The sequence below is a fragment of the Lepidochelys kempii genome, chromosome 1 (genome assembly GCF_965140285.1).
Source record: "Lepidochelys kempii isolate rLepKem1 chromosome 1, rLepKem1.hap1, whole genome shotgun sequence".
NCBI classification, from domain to species: domain Eukaryota; kingdom Metazoa; phylum Chordata; order Testudines; family Cheloniidae; genus Lepidochelys; species Lepidochelys kempii.
Genome location: NC_136380.1, coordinates 160,501,028 through 160,520,631, shown reverse-complemented (window position 1 = coordinate 160,520,631; position 19,604 = coordinate 160,501,028). Strand labels below are relative to the sequence as shown.

General features: G+C 40.8%; 1 protein-coding gene across 1 annotated transcript in view; it reads right to left on the bottom strand.

Moving 5' to 3' along the window:
* The window catches only part of DSCAM (DS cell adhesion molecule), a 628,496-nt gene that overhangs the window by 143,136 nt on the left and 465,756 nt on the right, over positions 1-19,604 (bottom strand). Inside the window, exons 12-14 of the mRNA XM_073360366.2 lie at positions 8,770-8,966; positions 4,332-4,428; positions 2,701-2,829 (exon numbers count right to left, since the gene is read on the bottom strand). Coding sequence (XP_073216467.1) covers positions 2,701-2,829; positions 4,332-4,428; positions 8,770-8,966 — 423 coding nt within the window. The remainder of the gene's footprint in view (positions 1-2,700; positions 2,830-4,331; positions 4,429-8,769; positions 8,967-19,604) is intronic.

Below are 19,604 nucleotides of genomic sequence, written 5' to 3'. Positions count from 1 at the left end.
TTGGAGGAGGGTGCATCAGGGAGGGATGGCATTCTAAATTCCACTTCTTCGGGGTTGGTGGAGTGGATTACAGGTGGATAGGGAAAGCCAGAACCAGAAACATGGAAGTGCACACATAACTTAAAGTCATATCACCCGCTAAGCTGCACATCCTGGGCTGTGCTTCCAGGGATGCTAGACTGAGAATCTGGCCCATAATCTTTAGGGAACTATACTCACTGGTATAATTTCAATTTTTAAATAATCTAATTTCTCCTTAAAAAACAAACAAAAAACCGTGATTTATGAGCAGTTTATACAACCAAGTATGACATTTGCTTCTATTTTGTGGAACAGAATCCTCCTAACTCCCACTTCCTAACCTAGCAATAGTAATATTAATATTATGCTATTTTTGCATATCAAAGACCATGCACAGGTAGGATTGCTACCTCTGTGCTACTCAAACTTGGATGTCCAGGATGATCCTGAAGCCATAAAACTGAGCAGCTGGCAGTGTGTACTGAGCACCCTTACAGATTTCCTGGGACAGCCACCTCAAAAAAAGAAACAATCCAGGGAAAACCAGGACAGTGACAACCCCACGCACAGGAAAAATACAATACAGACCAATCAAATGCAAAATATTAAAGACATAGAGTGGAATATAATTTGTATAATTAGTTATCAGTTTCAAAGAGTTAAAAGTATAACGTTATACAAATACTTTCTCATTATTAATTTCATCAGCAATATGTTTGCACCGGTAACCATATATATTCAAAATGTATCAGTTATTAGACCAGGAATCGGCAACGTTTGGCAAGCGGCCCACCAGGGTAAGTCCCCTGGTGGGCCGGGCCGGTTTGTTTACCTGCCGTGTCCGCAGGTTCGGTTGATCGCAGCTCCCACTGGCCACAGTTTGCCGCTCCAGGCCAATGGGGGCTGCGGGAAGCGATGGCCAGCACATCCCTCGGCCTGCACCGCTTCCTGCAGCCCTCATTGACTTGAAGCGGCAAACTGCGGCCAGTGGGAGCTGCGATGGGCCGAACCTACGGACATGGCAGGTAAACAAACCGGCGCGGCCCACCAGGGGGCTTACCCTGGTGGGCCGCTTGCCAAAGGTTGCCCATGCCTGTATTAGACTGTGTCCACAGATAATTTCCGTAGACAGAGTACAACAAACACCAAGATGAGAAGCAGCACAAAACAAACAAACAAATTCAATGTCCCTGTTTAATATCTTTTAAAGCTTACTTATCAATAAGGTGAACCTCATTCATCCATAATTTTCTGCTTTCTTCCTAGTCCTTTCTTGGGCCATGATATATGCGAGTATTTAAACATAGGCTTAAATTTTAAACATAACCTTAACTTGTATGGACTTCAATGGAACTTGAACATGTGCTTAAAGACAAACCTGTGTTTAAATTCTTTCCTGAATAGGGATGATTTCCTGAACCAGGAGTTATGTTTATTTTCTCCCAGTTCTCACCATTCTCCAATGACCCTTACAGCTTTGCTCCATAATCCTTTATCTTTTTTGCATTTTCTATTCCTATACAGGGTATTTTCCTTCTTTTCCCCCGGACAATTTGAAAGACTTTATTTGTGAGTGTGTAATGTCTTACAAAGTTGCTTATAAAATGTTTGTGAAACAGATGGACTCACATCTTTCACCTACATGTTTGTAACGCTAAATTAACCACAGTAGCATAACACACAGCAACAACATATTACATGTGAGAAAGCATAAATGAAAGTGATGTCATGACTTGACTGGTAACTCTTTCTGCCAACTGTCTAAAAACACAGTTGAAACTCAAGCCAACATGCAGCTTTTACGTTACAGAGCAAATGAAGTTCAGCCCAGAGGCAGAGCTATGATATTTAATCCAAAAGTTCATATATTTACCAGTTTAAAATGTCACTGTGTCTCTGTATTTTCCCTTTAAGAATACGAATTAGCACACCTGTAGTGATACTGACGGATGGGTCAGCTTTACTTATGAGCTGCATGTTGATATGGCTGAATGCTGACCTAGCAGAAATACATCTGCTTACGTTGTACTGCAGATATGTGCCACTAGCCTGTCCCTTGCAGCATTTCAGAGGTTACTGCAAACTCAGCTTGGTGGCTTAGCAAGCTACTATACAGCTTGCTTTGTCGATCCTAGTACGTTCCCAAGACTGCAGTTTGGCTCTTAACCCTGCTGTTAAGGTGAAACGTCACACAACCCTACGTACAACAGAAGAGAATTTCTGTAACTCAGCACTCCAGATAAAAGGTCACTGTTCAGGGAAATTACCCCACTGGGAAAAATGGGCAGCAGGGTGAGGGCTGGGGGGGGGTGTGTGAAGAAGGAGGTAAAGGTAATAATAGTGGCCTACTACCATTCAGCATCCATTGTGGAAGTCACAAGCTGGAATGGCTAAGGCAGCATCAGGAAATCTGATGCAGTTGTTTGTGGATATCCCAATTAAAAAAAAGGGAAGAGCAACCATCCAAATATAAACAAAATGGTCATAATATAAGAAATCAAAAACAGTGAAATGGCAAAAGACAAAGCTCACTGTAGAGAAATAAACAGACTGTTAAGGAAGAATTTCCATCAAGATGTTTTGATTTATGATTAACTGTTTACAGTAAAAACAAAATAATGAAGGAATAAAAACAAGTTATAAGAAATGGATCACTTGCAAATGAAGACTATCTCTTACCAGACTTGTTCTTGCATTCAATATCGTAGCCTGTGATTGGGCTATTTCCATCAAATCCCATGGTCCATCTGAGGGCAATGCTACGTGCTCTCACCTCTCGGATTTCTATTTCAGGAGGATCTGGTGGCTCTGAGTTAACAGACAGACTCTGCTTTAGTCAAAAGAACGCCGGTACGAAGCATAAGGTATAATAATGAGCATGGCTCTAATGTGGTCTGTTAACAGGATGATCTCATGCCATTTTCTCTGCTCCCTCATTAATATCTATACCCATTTAACCACGTATTGAAGAACATTCTATGGAGGAAGGAAAAGTCACTTTTCAAAATAAGAGCGACTGAATTTGTCTTGGATTACTAACTAACGGTACACCTGCATAGATGCAACATTTTGTAGTATTGCTTAAATTCCACTCCCATTTGCAGTATTCATGCCAGGGGAGGTTCTGGCTATAACTGTCACACTGCATTGGTACTTCTACATTTTGAATGTATGTGATGGTATATACATAAGGACAGTACTTTTAGGGCTAAACTGACAGGGGTCGGGGGGAATAAGAATCCCAACCCTTTGAATATAAATTAATAAAAGAAGGGTTCAAAACCGAGGGCCTGATTCTCATTTACATTAAGCCCATTTCATGCTGTTACACAATGTGGCATATATATATACAGCTTATGGCATATATATATCTATATATAGCTTATTCCCACTTATATGGCATATCTATATATCTATATCTATATAGATATAGCTTATGCCCACTTTAAGATCCCTTTACACTGCCAGAGCAGTATAAAGGACCCTTAGGCAAATGAGAACCTGGCTCCCAGTTTCCTCCTGAATTTCTTGACAGGGCTGGTTCAGACATGCTGTGGAACCTGTAGTCACAGGGAACCAAAGGTTGGGAGAAAAATTTGTTGCAAGTACTAGAAATGTTATGCTCCAAGGCATAAAAGCACATGAGCTAGTGTCATGTGGCAAACCAGCAGCGGCCAGTGGCTGAGTACTGCCTCTGCTCTGCATCTAAAATACCATCACCTTAAACCACTCCACAACCTGCTGCTGTCTGCCCAACTGAACTCCCCACAGGAGGGAGAACCCAGCCCCAGGCGATACAGGCTACTGGAGCCTGAGTTGCACAAATATATTAAAATTTATTTTGACTGATTAAACTTGAAATATTTTGTTTCTAAATATATAGTAGGTTTAACATTTCTCCTGAAAAAAAAATCACATCAAATTGCTTTTGCTTTATTTCCCTGAGTTTAAACCATTTTCTTGATTTAAAAAATAAATAAACCAACCCTCAAGTATACCGCCCCTACAGCACATGTGCTAGATGGATTTTTATGCCTGACAAGATTGTCAACTAGTGCATATAAGAAATACTCCCTTTACTCATCTGTACATTTCTACAAAGACTCTGGAGTTTAAGCTTCATTGTGATTGATTCTATGGTGCTAGAAAATACGAGTTTAAGATTCTGATGCATCTTCTAATTTCTCTGACAATTAGGAATATGTTTAATTAGGGACTACCACCTCCCCCCAAAACAGATTTCTGAGCATGGCATACACTTACTGTACTACAATAGTTGTGTTTTTTTCCTTATGTTGTCCTCTTCCTACCTTGCACAGTGAGCTGAATTATTCCACGGTCCTCCCCGTAAGAATTGATAGCGTGGCAGGAAAAGAAGCCAGAATCTTCACGCACAGTTGGCAAAATCTAGAGGTGGATTGAAAAGAAGCAATTGATTCAACAATATGTACAGAAAACAAACAAATGTAAGCATCTTTCAGATACATGGTGGGGAAATGATACAAACTTTCTCTTTGCAGTAGTACACTGATATTGTATGTGTGTATATACATGGAATATACAAACACACATGTAACTATGCAGAATAAATATTAATGGCATGAGTGTAAGGTCCAAAAAGCTGGTATCTATCAAGACTAGAAGCAAAAGCTAAATCTACTAGAAAGCTGGGCATTTCCCCTTTCCAGTGGTAAAACCCTTTTTTAGCTCTGTTGGGTTACATGGGGTCAGATCTTCAATTTTTTGCTGATCCAGGGCTCAATATTCCCTATTCTGCACCTAAGATCACTTTAATTTTTTACTTTGGAAGCATGAAAGAAACTTTTCTTTAGCAGGTTGTTTTTTTAAAAAGGAAAATGGCAGATGTTTGAAGCAACTTAATATCTGGAAGTAATCCTAGTGGAGATGGATTTGTGGGCAGAGTGCGGGTGAGGTGGTCAAGAATGCATAATAAATGCAATTTAATGTATGGTGTCACAAATTATTGCATGAAACTCTGGATATAAGCACCATAATAATGATATCTACACATTATATATATACACACTTACATATATTATAGGTGCAGCTGGTAGAGCCAGCTATTATTAAGCTTGCTTAACATTTCCCATTATAAGACCCTGTTGCTTATAACTTTGCCAGACTTCAATCATTTGGGCTGAGATTTTTTTATACCAGGTATCTGCCTCAGGCTACTGGTTTTTTAATTTCGGTCACAATGGTCAAACTCCATGCTTTGGAACAGGGACCTGAAATTTGGCAAGAGGGTGACTATCAGGGATGTGCCTTTTTTTCATGCCCTTGAAAATCCACCCAAATGTAGCCAAGTTATAAGACTTTAAAAATCCCAGTTTGTAAATGCACAATAGAGAGCCCTGACTTCAGCAGCTAACATCTCCACAGATTGCCTCCTAACTGAGCATGTTCAAACCTCTCCCAGCTCGAAGTGCTGACTAGACTGCTCATGCATCGTCCCCTCACAAATCGTACATGTGACAGGACTGCACATGAGCCATCACACAAATTTACTGAGCATGCTGCATCCTCTCTTCTCCTAGAGCTGACCAGATTCTGCATGAGCCATACTCACAGAGTGGCTGAACATGTGCCTTCCAGCCCAGGGCTATATTGTAGAAGCTGGAGTTTCCCTGTAATGGCTGCTCCCAGCTGCTCCAGGCCAGGGTGGGGCCAAGCAAAGGAACTGAGAGAAAGGAACCTGTCTCTCCTGTGCTCTCAATAACTCCCCTGCTGGCGATCCAGGCAGTGTGGAGAAGGAAACTGTGTGATTCTAACATAGAGAGGGAAGGGAATTGTGGGAAGCGAAAGGATGGTCTCATGGTTAAAGCAGCTGAATGCTGCCCTGGAGAACTGGATTCTATCCCTGTCCCAGAGTTCTTATGTGATACTCAGCAAATCACTTAAACCAGACTTTTCACAGATGGTTACTAATTGTGTTTTTCTCATTTTCTGGGTGCCTGATTTGAGACCCTTGGATCTGATTTGCAGAAGTACTGAACACTCATAGTTGCAACTGAAATCAATGGGAGCTGTGCTTTTAACATATAAAGTGCTATATAATGTTACATACTCTGAAAAATCAAGTTGTAGGAGTCTTAAAATGGACACCCAAAATTTGTGGAAACATTTGATCATAATCTCTCTGTGCCTCAGTTCCCTATCTGTAAAATGGGGATAATACCTCCACTTCACCTCACCAGGCTGTCTGTGAAGATAGATTAATTAATGTTTGAGAAGCACTCAGTATAATTAGGAGTGCCATAGAGAATCCTATGAAGAAATGAATAGTTTTATATTCAGAATAGGGTTTGAATAGTGTGCAGTAAATACGGCCTGGGGCCAACACAGAACAATTAAAATAAAATATATATCTATATATTCAATAGCTGTTCATTAAGTGAGCACTGTCCATCCGGTGTACTGAATGAGGTAGGGTTTCCTGTGGAAAAAACATTCTGTGATCATATAATTAAAGACTATGAGGGGGACAAATTAAGGTTGCATGGGCAACCTTAATTCTGACATTTCTTAACTTTTGAGAGCTTGACTTTTCAACCTTAATAATATTCTTGTAACTTTTTTTGTGCATTTATATATATAGCGCTCTCTCTCTATATATATATCACTACCATATTATTTCATGAACAATTTGCTAAACAAGAAAGGGATTAATGCCCCAATCTTGCACACAGAAGTGCTATCATATGCACCCAGATGGAATCATACTAAAATCAGCAAGATGGTTGTGGATGCAAGGACCCATGCTAATGTATCTATTTGCACAATAGATTTATTTGTATGTAATACATATTATTCATTGCATATGTACATGCACACACCCACTTAGGACCTTATCCTCTCTCGCTGAAGTCAATGACAAAACTCACATTGACTTCAACAAGAGTAGAACAGGAGCTTTACTGGATATTCTTCAAAACATCTTCCAGCTAGTGAAGAAAGAGCTATATTTGACTGTGTGAGTATAGCTTAACATCATCACAGAGCTAGAGTTATTTCCTTGAGTTTGATATAAAACATCTCTTATTGTTTTTTTTTTATGTAACTGAAAAGCAGTACTGGAAATGAACAAGAATTTTGCCAAATTATGCAGAATGTTTTGCATTGTATTCTTTGGAAGGTTTTTTGAAAAATCTGTGGGTTTTTTTTTTTTTTAGTATATTACTAAATATACATGCAAAAACATAGATGGGCGGGTTAGTAACTTATGTTTATTGATGAGTTTTAAATAAAACTCACTGTTTAATTCACCTGACCTTGTCTTTTCTTAATCCTTCCCATCTGCTGTTCCAAATAATTTTCTTCCCAAAGACCTTCCACTTCCTTTTATCCCTCCCTTTGCAGATGTTGTCAGTCCCTCCTCCACTACATCTTTCCATCCATCCCAAGACAGAAGACGGTAGCGGCTCAACAGATGAGCTGCAGAAAAGTGAAGTGTTGCTTAGCCCTGCTGCCCAGAGAGAAGTGAGGGGGAAACAGCCTTGTTGGTGACCTTCCCAAGCAGAGGTGGGGGACAAGGGGAGACACCGGTGCTTCCAGGGCTCTAGAGCCTGGAGGGATTCCTGGTGACAAATTGCACTGGAAACAATACTTAAAAGCAAAAGAAGATCAAAGAAAGGTGCCCCAATTGCTACATTAGGCATGACATCCACCTAAATCTTTAAATACAGGGTATTTGGACCAAAAAGTACAGCAGCATCAGATGTAGCCTGTGCTGATGTCCTTAGTCCTGATGTCAATTTCAACACTAAGAAGGGTCGTATTACAAAACCACATTAGGATTCATCACCTGGTCTCAGCGACTTGGATAGTGTGTTATACACGTACTGGTAATACAGACTCCAGGCCAAACTGTGGCTGTGCCAGGCTGGATGCTGTGATGGGGAGAGGGTGCAAGAAGCCCTTTGTCCCTTGCTGCAGGCTGCCGTAATGGAAGAAGGGGCAAGCTAGCACCACCAGAAACAATACTGTATCCAGAGTGCATTTCTAGCAGAGTGAGGGCAGGCTCATGGCACCAGCCTACTAGGATAGCTTCACTTGTTTAGCAAGGGCTACCTCTGCTCTTTCTCCCACTAGTGCCCATGCGACACTATGCCTCCCAAAGCCGTAATGCCATTAAGGTGGTACACCTCCTTCCCATATCCTTTCCAACTGAGCCTCTTCTCGCTTAACTGAGCCCTGTCTATATTTGACAGATAAAGCAAGATTCATAGCTATGATACCACCAGAGAGCTGTATTTCACATAAGTAACAGCAAAGCTGTGAAATATGACTTCTTGCCAGCTGGCTGGAGGATTTTTGCTACAATATCCAGTATCTGCTGAATATTAACAAACACAGTGCAAGTCCTTCTCATGTCCCTGAGGCACTTTTTCCTTTAACCTCACTTGGTTTAGGATATTTTAATGGACATTTTATCTGATTATTACTCTGGCTGCCTTTGTGCCACCCAGAAGCCCAGACGGGAAGAGGGAGAGAGGACACTTGAAAAACACAGGGCCCGATTCTCTTCCTTCTTACACTGGTTTTGTACCAATATGACTCCACTGACTTCAGTTCTCCTGACTAAAAGCAGTATAAGCAAGAAGCGCATCATTATTTTTAGATTGGCGGGGGGGGGGCAGCTGTGCCTGGTGTCCTCAGCCATAAAAAATAGAAGCAAGCAATGCTCTAGAATGTATGAACAGGTCATCGGTCACTGTGCTTTAGTACCTGCAGGGTAGAGATGACTTCATCACCCACTTCCTTGGTGGAAACAAGATAGCGGGACATTTCAGGGTTAATGATTCGATCCTCTTTCTCCCAGCGGACTATGATGGGTTTCTCTCCATGTGCTGTGCAGCTCATCTCCTTCTTTTGACCCTGTGTTGCCAAAGTGGTGTTTGGATAGGAAGTGATCATAGCAGGAACTAAAAATCAAAAACAAGGCAGATCATCAGTGAGACAGCTACTCTAACTGAGGTCTGGCCTTGGAGTCTCAGGCTCAGCAATGCTCTTGATATGTCACTAGCTAGCACAAATCCTTAGACAATGGTTTTATTTTCATTTTTATGTAATATCAGAAATAATATTTTAACTGAAGATGGTCCTGAGCCAACATCTGAGATCCAAACAATTCTTCCTACACATTAAGGAGCTAGGAATCTAGATTTGAAGCTTGAGTCCATCCTTATCTTTAATAAATTAAAATATGCAACGATACAGAAAATTACTGTGAGCCGTAAGCAGTCAGGGACATGGCCTGTAAAGATGTGATGGAAGAACTTTACATTCAGTGCCATGCTACTATGTTGAGATTCAGCAGAAATGACTGAGGAAGACCAATGGAACATGCATTTATATTTCTATTTATTTATAAATATATTCTGCATTATCATCAGCATTAAATGGCGATCAGGGCCCCATTAAGCTAGGAGCTGTACAAAAACACAAGAGACAGATGGCTACACAGAGGAACTTATGATCTATGTAGGCAGAGTATATAATTATCATATGTACTGCACATGTTTAGATATAAAGCTGATGCTAAATCTATCCTGATTTTCTCCTACCATATTGAGTAGTCAGTTTTCAGTCTATTCACACTAATTGTCTGCTGTGTTGGCTCTATGGGGCTAAGAAGAATAAAAAAGCTGTAAAATCTTATTTTTGTCACAATCTGTATAAAGAAAATGCAATTTTCAAGTTTCATTTCAAAATCTACATTATGGCATAGATGTAATTATTTGTAGTGCTTAGAAATCTTTTACTGCATGTCCTCCCCTCACGGTTCCTAAAAAAGACAGGCTCAGAACTGACAAATCCAAAACTGAACCTCTTCTCAAAATATCATTTCAAGAAAATCAGACCCTGAAATCTCTGCCTTCCTTTGACACTGGGTGATGCAGTAAAGCGAACCACAGCTGAGTGACTCACCAACAACAAGCACACAGGGGTGCTCGGTTAGTTTGTGGTTGCTGCCCTGCACTGTCTCTCTGCACTGCTTGTTCTGTTCTCGTGAGCCAGAAGATAACTGACATTTAGGAGACTCCTAAATTTTGACAGTAGCCTGATCACAAGAAAGGAGCAGCAGAGCCACTCAGAGGCACAGTGCGGCATCAGCTTTGTGTCCAATTGTATATGTAAGTTTCTGAACAACATGCTCTAAGCCAGGCCAGGATGGGCCGTGGAGCAATCAGACATGTAGCCCGTGGAGTGGAATCTGGGATGAACTCAGGGCCACTGCCTGTTCCCACCGCACACATTGGGCAAAAAGTGAGCACTGCCACAAATGCTGTGATCTGCTGCTGAATATCACACTACACTTGCTCTTGGCCAACTATGGCTTTTCTACACAGCATTTTGGAGCAAGCCACCCAGCCTGTGTCAACAGCCCTGGGCTAGCAGGGCTTGTGCTAGAGCTCTAAAAATACCTGTACAGACAATACTTTAAGTTACAGCTCAGGCTGGACCTCAGGCTCTGGAGTCAAGGAGGGGTGTGAGCTTAAGACCCCAGCTCCAGCCTGAGCTGCAACTTTAGCGTGCTCTCTACACAGATATTTTTAGAGTGCCAGCAAGAGCCCCTCTAATCCAAGTTGGTTGACTTTGGCTGGGAGGCTATCTCCAGAATGGTGTGTAGACATACACCTAGACTCTGCTCCCTGAGTTGCCACCTGAGGGAGTGAAGGAGAAGTGCTTTATTCACTCACACATCTGGCTCCCCGCTTATGTGGAGATCATGGCAGGAGAGAAGAAAGAACCATTCGGTGATTAGAACCCAGCCTGACCTGCACTGCTGCTGCAGCATCAGAATGAGACCTTCTGAGGTCCTTCTCTCTGTCTGTCCGATAAGCCAGCCACAAGCCTCTCGCTTCTTTCCAGGAAAGGAGCAAAGCCTGCTTCCTTTTCTTCATCTTGGAGTCAGGCAAGCTAAGTGTTCCCTTCTTCTGGGTGCTACCATCATTAAGCTGTTGTCTGAGCAGAGTGAGAAAACAGTCCCCATCCGAGGAAATGGACTGAAGTAAGTCTGCTCAAGACAGCCACTTCCATCTTTACACTGACAGGAAGTAGGTTTGCCCACAGATTAGATTGTGGGTACGATCTTGAAGGTGTGTCCTCTGATCTTGGGTAGGCTATCACAGGCACAAGGTATAAAAAATGGTGCCATGTTGTGCCTCACCCTGCTATCCAGTGTTTGGAATAACAGTGGATAAAAGCGTGTGGACATGAGTGTCAATGGATAAGGACAGGCAGATATGAGGAGTGTCACCACTGTAACGATGCTGTCTCTGGCGGGACACAACTGAGAGTATCAATTCAGGACAAATTGCTTAGAGCACGGCAGTTACACCCCAAACCTGGGTTTCCTTTATTATTAAGGCACACCAAACCAGCCAAACAGAGAGGACTTTGGTCTCACCCCACTGGTTAACCATAAGTCATACAAGCAATTCCCTTAGACACTCCAGTTTCCCAGTATCACCACCAGTGCCACTCATCATGGGGATGAATGGTTATGAAAACCAATACCCCAGTAAAAGAAAAAATGTTCTCCAGATCCCAAAGGACCAAGCCCCAGACCCAGGTCAATCCCCAAATCACGCTGTTGCCAATCCTTTAGAATCTAAAATCTAAAGGTTTATTCATAAAAAGAAAGAAATATAGATGAGAGTTAGAATTGGTTAAATGGAATCAATTACATACAGTAACAACAAAGTTCTTGGTTCAGGCTTGTAGCAGTGATGGAATAAACTGCAGGCTCAAATCAAGTTTCCACAGCTTGGATGGGTCATTTGGTCCTTTGTTCAGAGCTTCAGTTTGTAGCAAAGTTACTCCAGAGGTAAGAAGCAGGATTGAAGACAAAATGGAGATGATGCAGCTGCCTTTTATATTCTCTGCCATGTGGAAGGACACCCCTTTGTTCTTACTGTGGAAAATTACAGCAGCAAGATGGAGTTTGGAGTCACATGGGTAAGTCACATGTCCATGCATGACCCAGTTCTTTACAGGCTGATGCCATTGTTTACATGTTAGTTTGAACATTCCCAGGAAAGCTCAGATGTGGTTTGGTGTCTCCCAAAATCCATTGTCAGTTAAATGTTTCTTGATTGGGCTCTTAATCTGCAAATTACTTTCTCAAGAAGCTGACCAAATTCTTCACTAATGCCACTTAAAATCAAACACAGTGAGATACAAGTACATAGCCAATATTCATAACTTTAAGTACAAAATGATACACACATACAGATAGCATAATCGTAACCAGCAAATTATAACCTTTTCGTAGACACCTCACATGACAACCTTTGTACAATATTTGCTGCAAATATATAACAGTGGTTGCAACAATGATCTATACGGTCACAATTTATGTCAATAACGTCACACCCTACTATCCAGTGTTTGGAATAACAGTGGATAAAAGTATGCGGACATGAGTGTCAATGGATAAGGACAGGAAGATATGAGGAGTCTCAGTGATAAGAGCGATGAAGGATTAACCCTTACAGATGCTCTGGACTGAGACTAGAAATCTTGTTTCACTGCCTCGGTCCTCTCCAAGCCTTGGAAAGTAATGAAAAAATAAATACCTTCCATGCAGGGGGGTGAGAGGGAGCACAGGAGAAACACAGTAAATTATTGTGATAATATGTTCATACGATGAACATAAAGAAAGCGTATGACAGAAATAAAATGTTTAAGAAATGATTTCAGGTCTCCACTATCAGCCATTCAGGCAGTTAAAAACACAACTAGTACTTTTCCGAGTCAACACTTGCTGTAGGATTGTTATGCATTCATGAATGGGAGGAAAGGGGGCCTGGGCAATTGCGAATAGGAATGATGTCCGTCACTCAGTTAAGATCTAGCCCATGCTGAAAAAGTTTGAAAGCTCTGTGTGCTGAAATGGAACCACCTTCCTCTGAATTGAATCAGGCCCTTTACTTGGAGGTGCCTGGGGGCGGGAGTAGAGGGAGGACACTCTTTGCCAACCTCTCACATCCAGAGCTACTTCCACAGTACTGTTCTCTCCACTTCTCTGCCTGGTGAGCCTGCCTCTTTCTGTCAGGCAAACAGTCAATTTGTTTCATTTAAATTTTTGTAGGTCTCAATTTCAGAAAGAAAATAGTGCCACTCAACTTGGTTCAGGGCCTTTCCAGTCTTTTCTTCCAGACTAAGCCATTGCTAGTGGACAGAAGAAGAAACCTTTTTTAAATGAATTACTATAATTGCTGTTTTGAAATGCTAATGTTTGGTGGCATGACCTTTTCACATGTCAGAGCTATTGATGCTTGGATATGACAGTATGTCAGGATGCAGCCCTTTCCATTAGAAGGGTTTCTGAACCATAACAAACCAATCTGATAATTAAAATGGTTGTGGAGCTGTTGGTTAGAATTAAAAATTGGATCTAATTACAGATGGGATTCTTAGAAAGGTTTTCTCTGAGATATGATACATTTACCAGGCATCATTATGCAGTCTGATTACCTATGTCTTGTAAAACTGTTTGTATATTAAATCCTGATAAACTTTCTTACAGAGAAGTGTTCCACATGAAAGATTACTTGGAAGAGGAAACTGAGCTGAGAGGAATTCCTGCTTTAATAAAAAGAAGTGGTGGTCCCCATTTCTCCAGGAGTTTCACAAAATATAATACTGTATTGCTCAGCTGATTTATTTCACAAAAGTATGACTTTCCAACTATCAACAAGGCCATATAGTCAGAGGGTCAGCTTTTGGAGCATGCACCCATCTAAACTTACAAATCACTAAATTAGGCATATACAGTTATCCAATTTATGGACACAAAGGTAGGTTTTATATGTGTACCTGGGAGCACTGGCACATTTTGTCCCTGGTCCTGAAACTTTGGACAGACAGCTGCACCTATGCTCTACATGTTGTAGGAAATGAAAAGGAGGCCCTTTGAAAATGTGGCTTACAAATTCTAGCACCAAGTGTCTGAGCTTGAACCTTTGAATTTAGTCAGAGCGGGCATGGGGCTTAGAAGTTCACAGGCATTTTCTGTTTGTTGTAAACTATGCTCAGACAGTATTTCTACAGTAGTGTATGAACTCAATATTCACAAATTTGGTTAATCATGGAAGCTAGCAATGGAAAAAAAACTATTAAATTATCTAGTTTTTTGATTCCCCTGTCAGTATGGGATAGTCCCCAAATAGAGGTTATAGCATGATGTAGAGCTTAGTAAAAAGGGGAACAAAGAGGACCTGGGGAATTACAGACCAGTCAGCCTAAAGCTGATACCTGAATACGGGAACAATTTATTAAAAACCAGTTTGTAAGCTACTAGGGAATAATATGGTGATAAGTAATAGCTAGCATGGATCTGTCAAGAAAAATCATGCCAAGCCATCCTAATTTCCTTCTTCGGCAGGGTTGCTGGCCCACTGGATAGGAAGGGAAGCAGTAGATGTGATATAGCTTAGGTTTAGTAGGGCTTTTGACACAATCCCACATAATATTCTCATAAGAAAATTAGGGAAATGTGATTAAGCTGAAATTACTTTAAAGTGGGCACATAACTGGTTGAAAAACCGTACCCAAAGAGTAGTTATCAATGGTATGCTGTCAGATTGGAAGGATGTATCCAGTGAAGTCCTACAATGGTCTGTTCTGGGTCCAGTACTATTATGTATTTTCATTAATGACTTGGATAATGGAGTGGAGATTATGCTTATAAAATTTGGAAGTGACACCAAGATGGGAGGGATTGCAAGCATTTTGGAGGACAGAATTAGAATTCAAAATGATGTTGACAAATTAGAGAATTGGTCTGAAATCAACATGATGAAATTCAATAAAGAAAAGTGCAAAGCAGGAGCGGTTGTAGCATGGATTCAATTGCACCCACCATGATACCAAGCAGGTGGTGGTTGGGGCACTGTGAATCTGTGTGCCAGGTCATAATGACTGCAGTGGGGAGCCCAGCCCAGCCCTGTGGGTCAGGAGCCACCACTGCAGGATGAGGTCACTGTCCAGCTTTCCCTCCCTCTGGGCTTCCCCTCCATACCGAGACAGGATTAGGGTCATGGTGCTGGGGCAGAGGGAACTTCCGTGGGTGGTCAGTGACCCCCTTTACTACAGTATAGTGCATCCATTAAATCAGGCAGCTACCTCTGCCCCTGGTACAAAGTATTACCACTTAGAAAGAAAAATCATATGCACAAATGCAAAAAGGAGAATAATGGGGTAGGTGGTAGTACTGCTGAAAAGGATCTGGGGTTATAGTGGATCACAACTGAATATGAGCCAACAATGTGATACATTTGCAAAAAAGGCTATAAGGATAGTTAAAAACTCTGGAACAGGCTTTCAAGGGGGTTTGTGGAATTCTTATCACTGGTGGTTTTTAAGAATAGGTTAGGCAAACACCTGTCAGGGATGGTCTAGGATAATTTGGCCTTGCCTCGGCACCTCTTGAGGTGTCTTCCAGAAATTTGAAAAAACTCCCAGTGTTTCTAAACTTAATTTGTTCTATTTTCTCACCAGAATGAAAGCAAAAAACAAAAGTTTGTTTCAGATTGAAAAACAACCCAAAATGAAATGAAACCATGAAACCTTTTTTTTCCCCTTCCGTTTTTCATTTTGCTTTGTTGTTTTAGGGTGTTTTTTATTTGAAACCAAGAAAAAAAACAAACTGTTTTTCATTTTGTTTTGTTTCTGCTTTTTTAAACTCTTTTTTTGTAATAAACAGAGCTAAATTTCAAGATGAAAAGTTTCAAAATGAAAACTCAAAACATTTAATTTCAAAATGGTCTAAATGAACCCTTTTCACTTGTTTGAAAAAAAATCAATTTTTTTCAGCTAAAATTATTCACCAAATTTAATCTGAATTCATTAATATTTTCTCTAGTAGCATAAAACTGATAACAAGTATCTCTCCCTCTACTCCAGACTTGTAGTTCAAGAATGTCCTGGACACAAGTCTGAGAATAATTTAATTTAAATACTTGCTGCATGAATTTAATTACTCAAACATTAAATCTCATATGGCCTACAAAATGAAAGGGGGGGTATTTTAAATGCTTAACTCAAAAGGGTCAGCTTAATAAAAAAAGCTTTTGATATTTTCAGAATTTGAGTAGAGCGTTCTATAATACTAATATTTCTATGAGTACTCAAAGTCCAAAACTGATCTTTTACATCAGAGGTATACATAAGAATCTTAAAAATACATTGGGTGGTAGCACATCTACCAATTTGCATGTCTGAGTCACAATCTGCTTTCATGGCAACTATACATTGCCCCATACATTGAGCTAGTGGCAAAGGCAGAATTTAGCACCGTCTAGCTGCAAAAAGTGTGAAGTTTGGCTTCGAATCTGAATTCCCTGAGCTTCAGGGAAATTTGGTTTTGGGGTTTTGGGTTTTTCTTTTCTTTAGTTTTAACTGTGCCAGCAAACAACTAATTAACTGATATTTCAATGCCAAACCAAACTCCATTCCTATCCTTTTTCCTTTATAAAAAAATTGCGATGATTTGGGGGAGTCTATCTATATGCAGCTTATGAATTCTGGTTGATATTGGGGACCTTCTGTGTATTTGTGTCAGACTGCAAACTCTATTTTGAATGCAAAGATTGTTTTCTGTTGTCTTTTGCCTCCATATTGAAACTCACAGGAGATAATAGGAGAAATTCTTGCACGTGGCACATGGCTAACAATAGATGGTCATTAACCTTTGATGATTGAACATTCAAATGGAATACCCTTGGACAAAGAGATGGCTGCCCCCAGTGAACACCAGTTTTTCAAGTCTGAACTTCAGGGGTGAGGTAACTAAGCAACGAATCACCCGACTTTGATCACCTGATGAGGCTGCCAAAAGGGATTGGAGGTTCTAAAAGAGAGGGCCTCTCATTGAATATGGGATGGTGTGGGGGAAGAGTATGTGTGAAGGGATACTGACTGGAAGGATCAGAGAGAGAAACTCTATGATTCAGAGGAGAAACCATGAACTGCAGGACAGCGGTCAACAACACTGCAGAAGACTCTGACCTAAGTCCAAGGAATGTTCCAGGATGGTGAGGGAACTGAGGCAGGGAAATGTTTATAGGATCTGTGTATCTTTTATTTTTTCTGGATCTGTGTATCTTTTGTGCTCACTAATGTAAATAGTAATTGTGTTTAGCAATCTGTGCAAAGACTGTGTATGTTATGTGCTACACCTATCATGTGTCCCTGAAAAAAATGAATGGTAAAACCACAGTGCACACAAGGATACAGCTCTGGGAGAGGGTTTGGTGAAGCTACTTGGGGGGTAAGCATGCTGGTCCTGGGGCAACTGGGCCATCTGGTCCTGTTTTATTAAGCAGTAACAGACACAGAGCCTGTGCCCAGGAAATGCGCCAGAGAGGCCAAGGAAAGAGACAGTGTGACAGTCTACTCAGAGCAGGGGAAGCTTAAGGACATGTGGATGTGGGACCCAGACACAGCAGTCTGGTGAGTGTCCAGCAGAGGGAGTGTTACCAGGGCTGTCTGTGTGACACAAGTAAATAAATCATAAGAAACAAAATATTCAAGCAAACTTTCTTAGAAAGGACACTAGAAAAAATATATAGGAAGAAATCATTTTATTCTTTACTGACAGCTATATCCTTCCTTAGCCTCCATTTCCTCTAACACAGTCGTCAGCACTGACTCTTCATTGCCATAGCAAGGATTTGTATAGCTACATATTTCCTTTCCCTCCAGAGCTGATTTTTTACTCTCCACAATCTGTTTGCAATGATCCTAGCCCATAAACTTTCCAAGACTCTCCTCTTATTCTCCCTCCATGTCAAAAGAAGATCTCTGGTATCAAAGCCACATTCCTAAGACTGCATGTTTCTCTTTCCTTCTATCTTTAACCTACTATTGTTAAGTGGTGTAAGTAGCTTAATTCATATCTTGGTTCTTTATCGACAAACCATCTTGAACAATCTATTTAATAAAATCAATAAAATATATTTCTCAGTAGAATTCACCCTGTTGGCTTTATTGGCATAAGAAATGTACTGAAACCAAAACCCAAAGCCAAACAACTGAATGACATTAGGAACATTCAGATTGAGATAAACAGACTGTGGAACAAACTCCCACAGCATGTCATCAAGGTCAAAATGTAGTAAGATTCAAACAAGAAAATGTATATGAATAACAAGAAGTCATAGTAAATACTTACTTTTAAAGTGTTTTGGAAGGGATATAAAGCTTCATGATTCAGGGCTTAACCCTCTCCAGTTATTAGGATTTAGGAGAAGGCTTCCCTGCGGGCCAGATTACCCCACTTCTGCCTACTGGGGGGTTCTTTGCATAGTATCTGTTGCTGTGCTGACCCCTGTTGAAGCTAGGATTGTGGACAATATAGACCATAGGTCTGAGCCAGTATGACAATTCATATCTTCAAGATCTGAATTTTGCCATATGAGCCCAGATCTGCTGGTATATATGTAGTGAGGGTTCTGTGTTTAAAGCTGGTCTTCTGCCTGGAAGGATGATGGTTTAATTTTTTATGTCAACCAGTTATCTTCTCCTTCCTTAAGTGGATATTGTAGGGAACAACTTCCCTGGTAGAGATTGTTAACTTCCCCATCCAAAATCAAGGTGCAGAATTCAGTAGAAGAGATTACTATTAAGAACTGTTGAATTGATTCAGATAAAATAAGAACTTATGCAAACATCTTACACCTAAATCTCAAACTATACTGAACCTGGATCGTCACTGAGTTTCAGTAAAGTTTGTTAACTTGCCTTTATTTCCTCTCTCTAATGTTTGTCCACCACTGTACTTATTATTTCATCAGGAACTGAAAATGGACGTATTGATTTACCTTTAGAAAAGCTATTCTTATTCCACACCAAGGAGGCTTTAATAAGTTAGGATAAGCTTGAGATAACCATCTGAGCCAAACTTCTCAATCTTTTTAGAGTCACCCATCACAAGGCGTTAGTAAACTGAAGTGAACCTGGTGTGAATTCCACTGAAAATCTCTTTATAAGAAATTTGCAACTTTGTGAGTTTTTTCATTTTTTCTGTGTTTAGCTGAGTTCAACCAGGTAGTTAAATACATCCACCAAGGAAAAAAAATTCTAAAAATACCTGCTCTCTGCATGTATAATGAATAATTACCACCATAGTGAGCCTCCAAGCAGCAAATAGGTGCTATATTCCTCAGGACTCCTAGAAGCTGAAGAAAGAACTGTTGATGGGATGATAGCACTTGCAGGCTCTCTATAATACAGTGGAGGAGCAAATGTTGTTTGCCCAATTCCAAACCACCTTTAAAACTAGGGTGACCAGATGTCCCATTTTTAAAGGGACAGTCCCATATTTAAGCCCTCCTGCAGGTGTCTGACTTTTTCTTTAAAACAGGCAAATTGTCCCATATTTTCTGTCTCCCCTACATCAGTACTGGTGGGTCTTGCTGCTGGCTGGATCCCTGCTCGCCAGTCACCCAATGAGGGGTCCAGTAGCCGATGATGGGGGTGAGTGTGCAAGGCTGCTGGCGGGGTGAAGATGCAGCATGTAGGGCTGGCCACTCCCCCTGCTGGTCCATCAG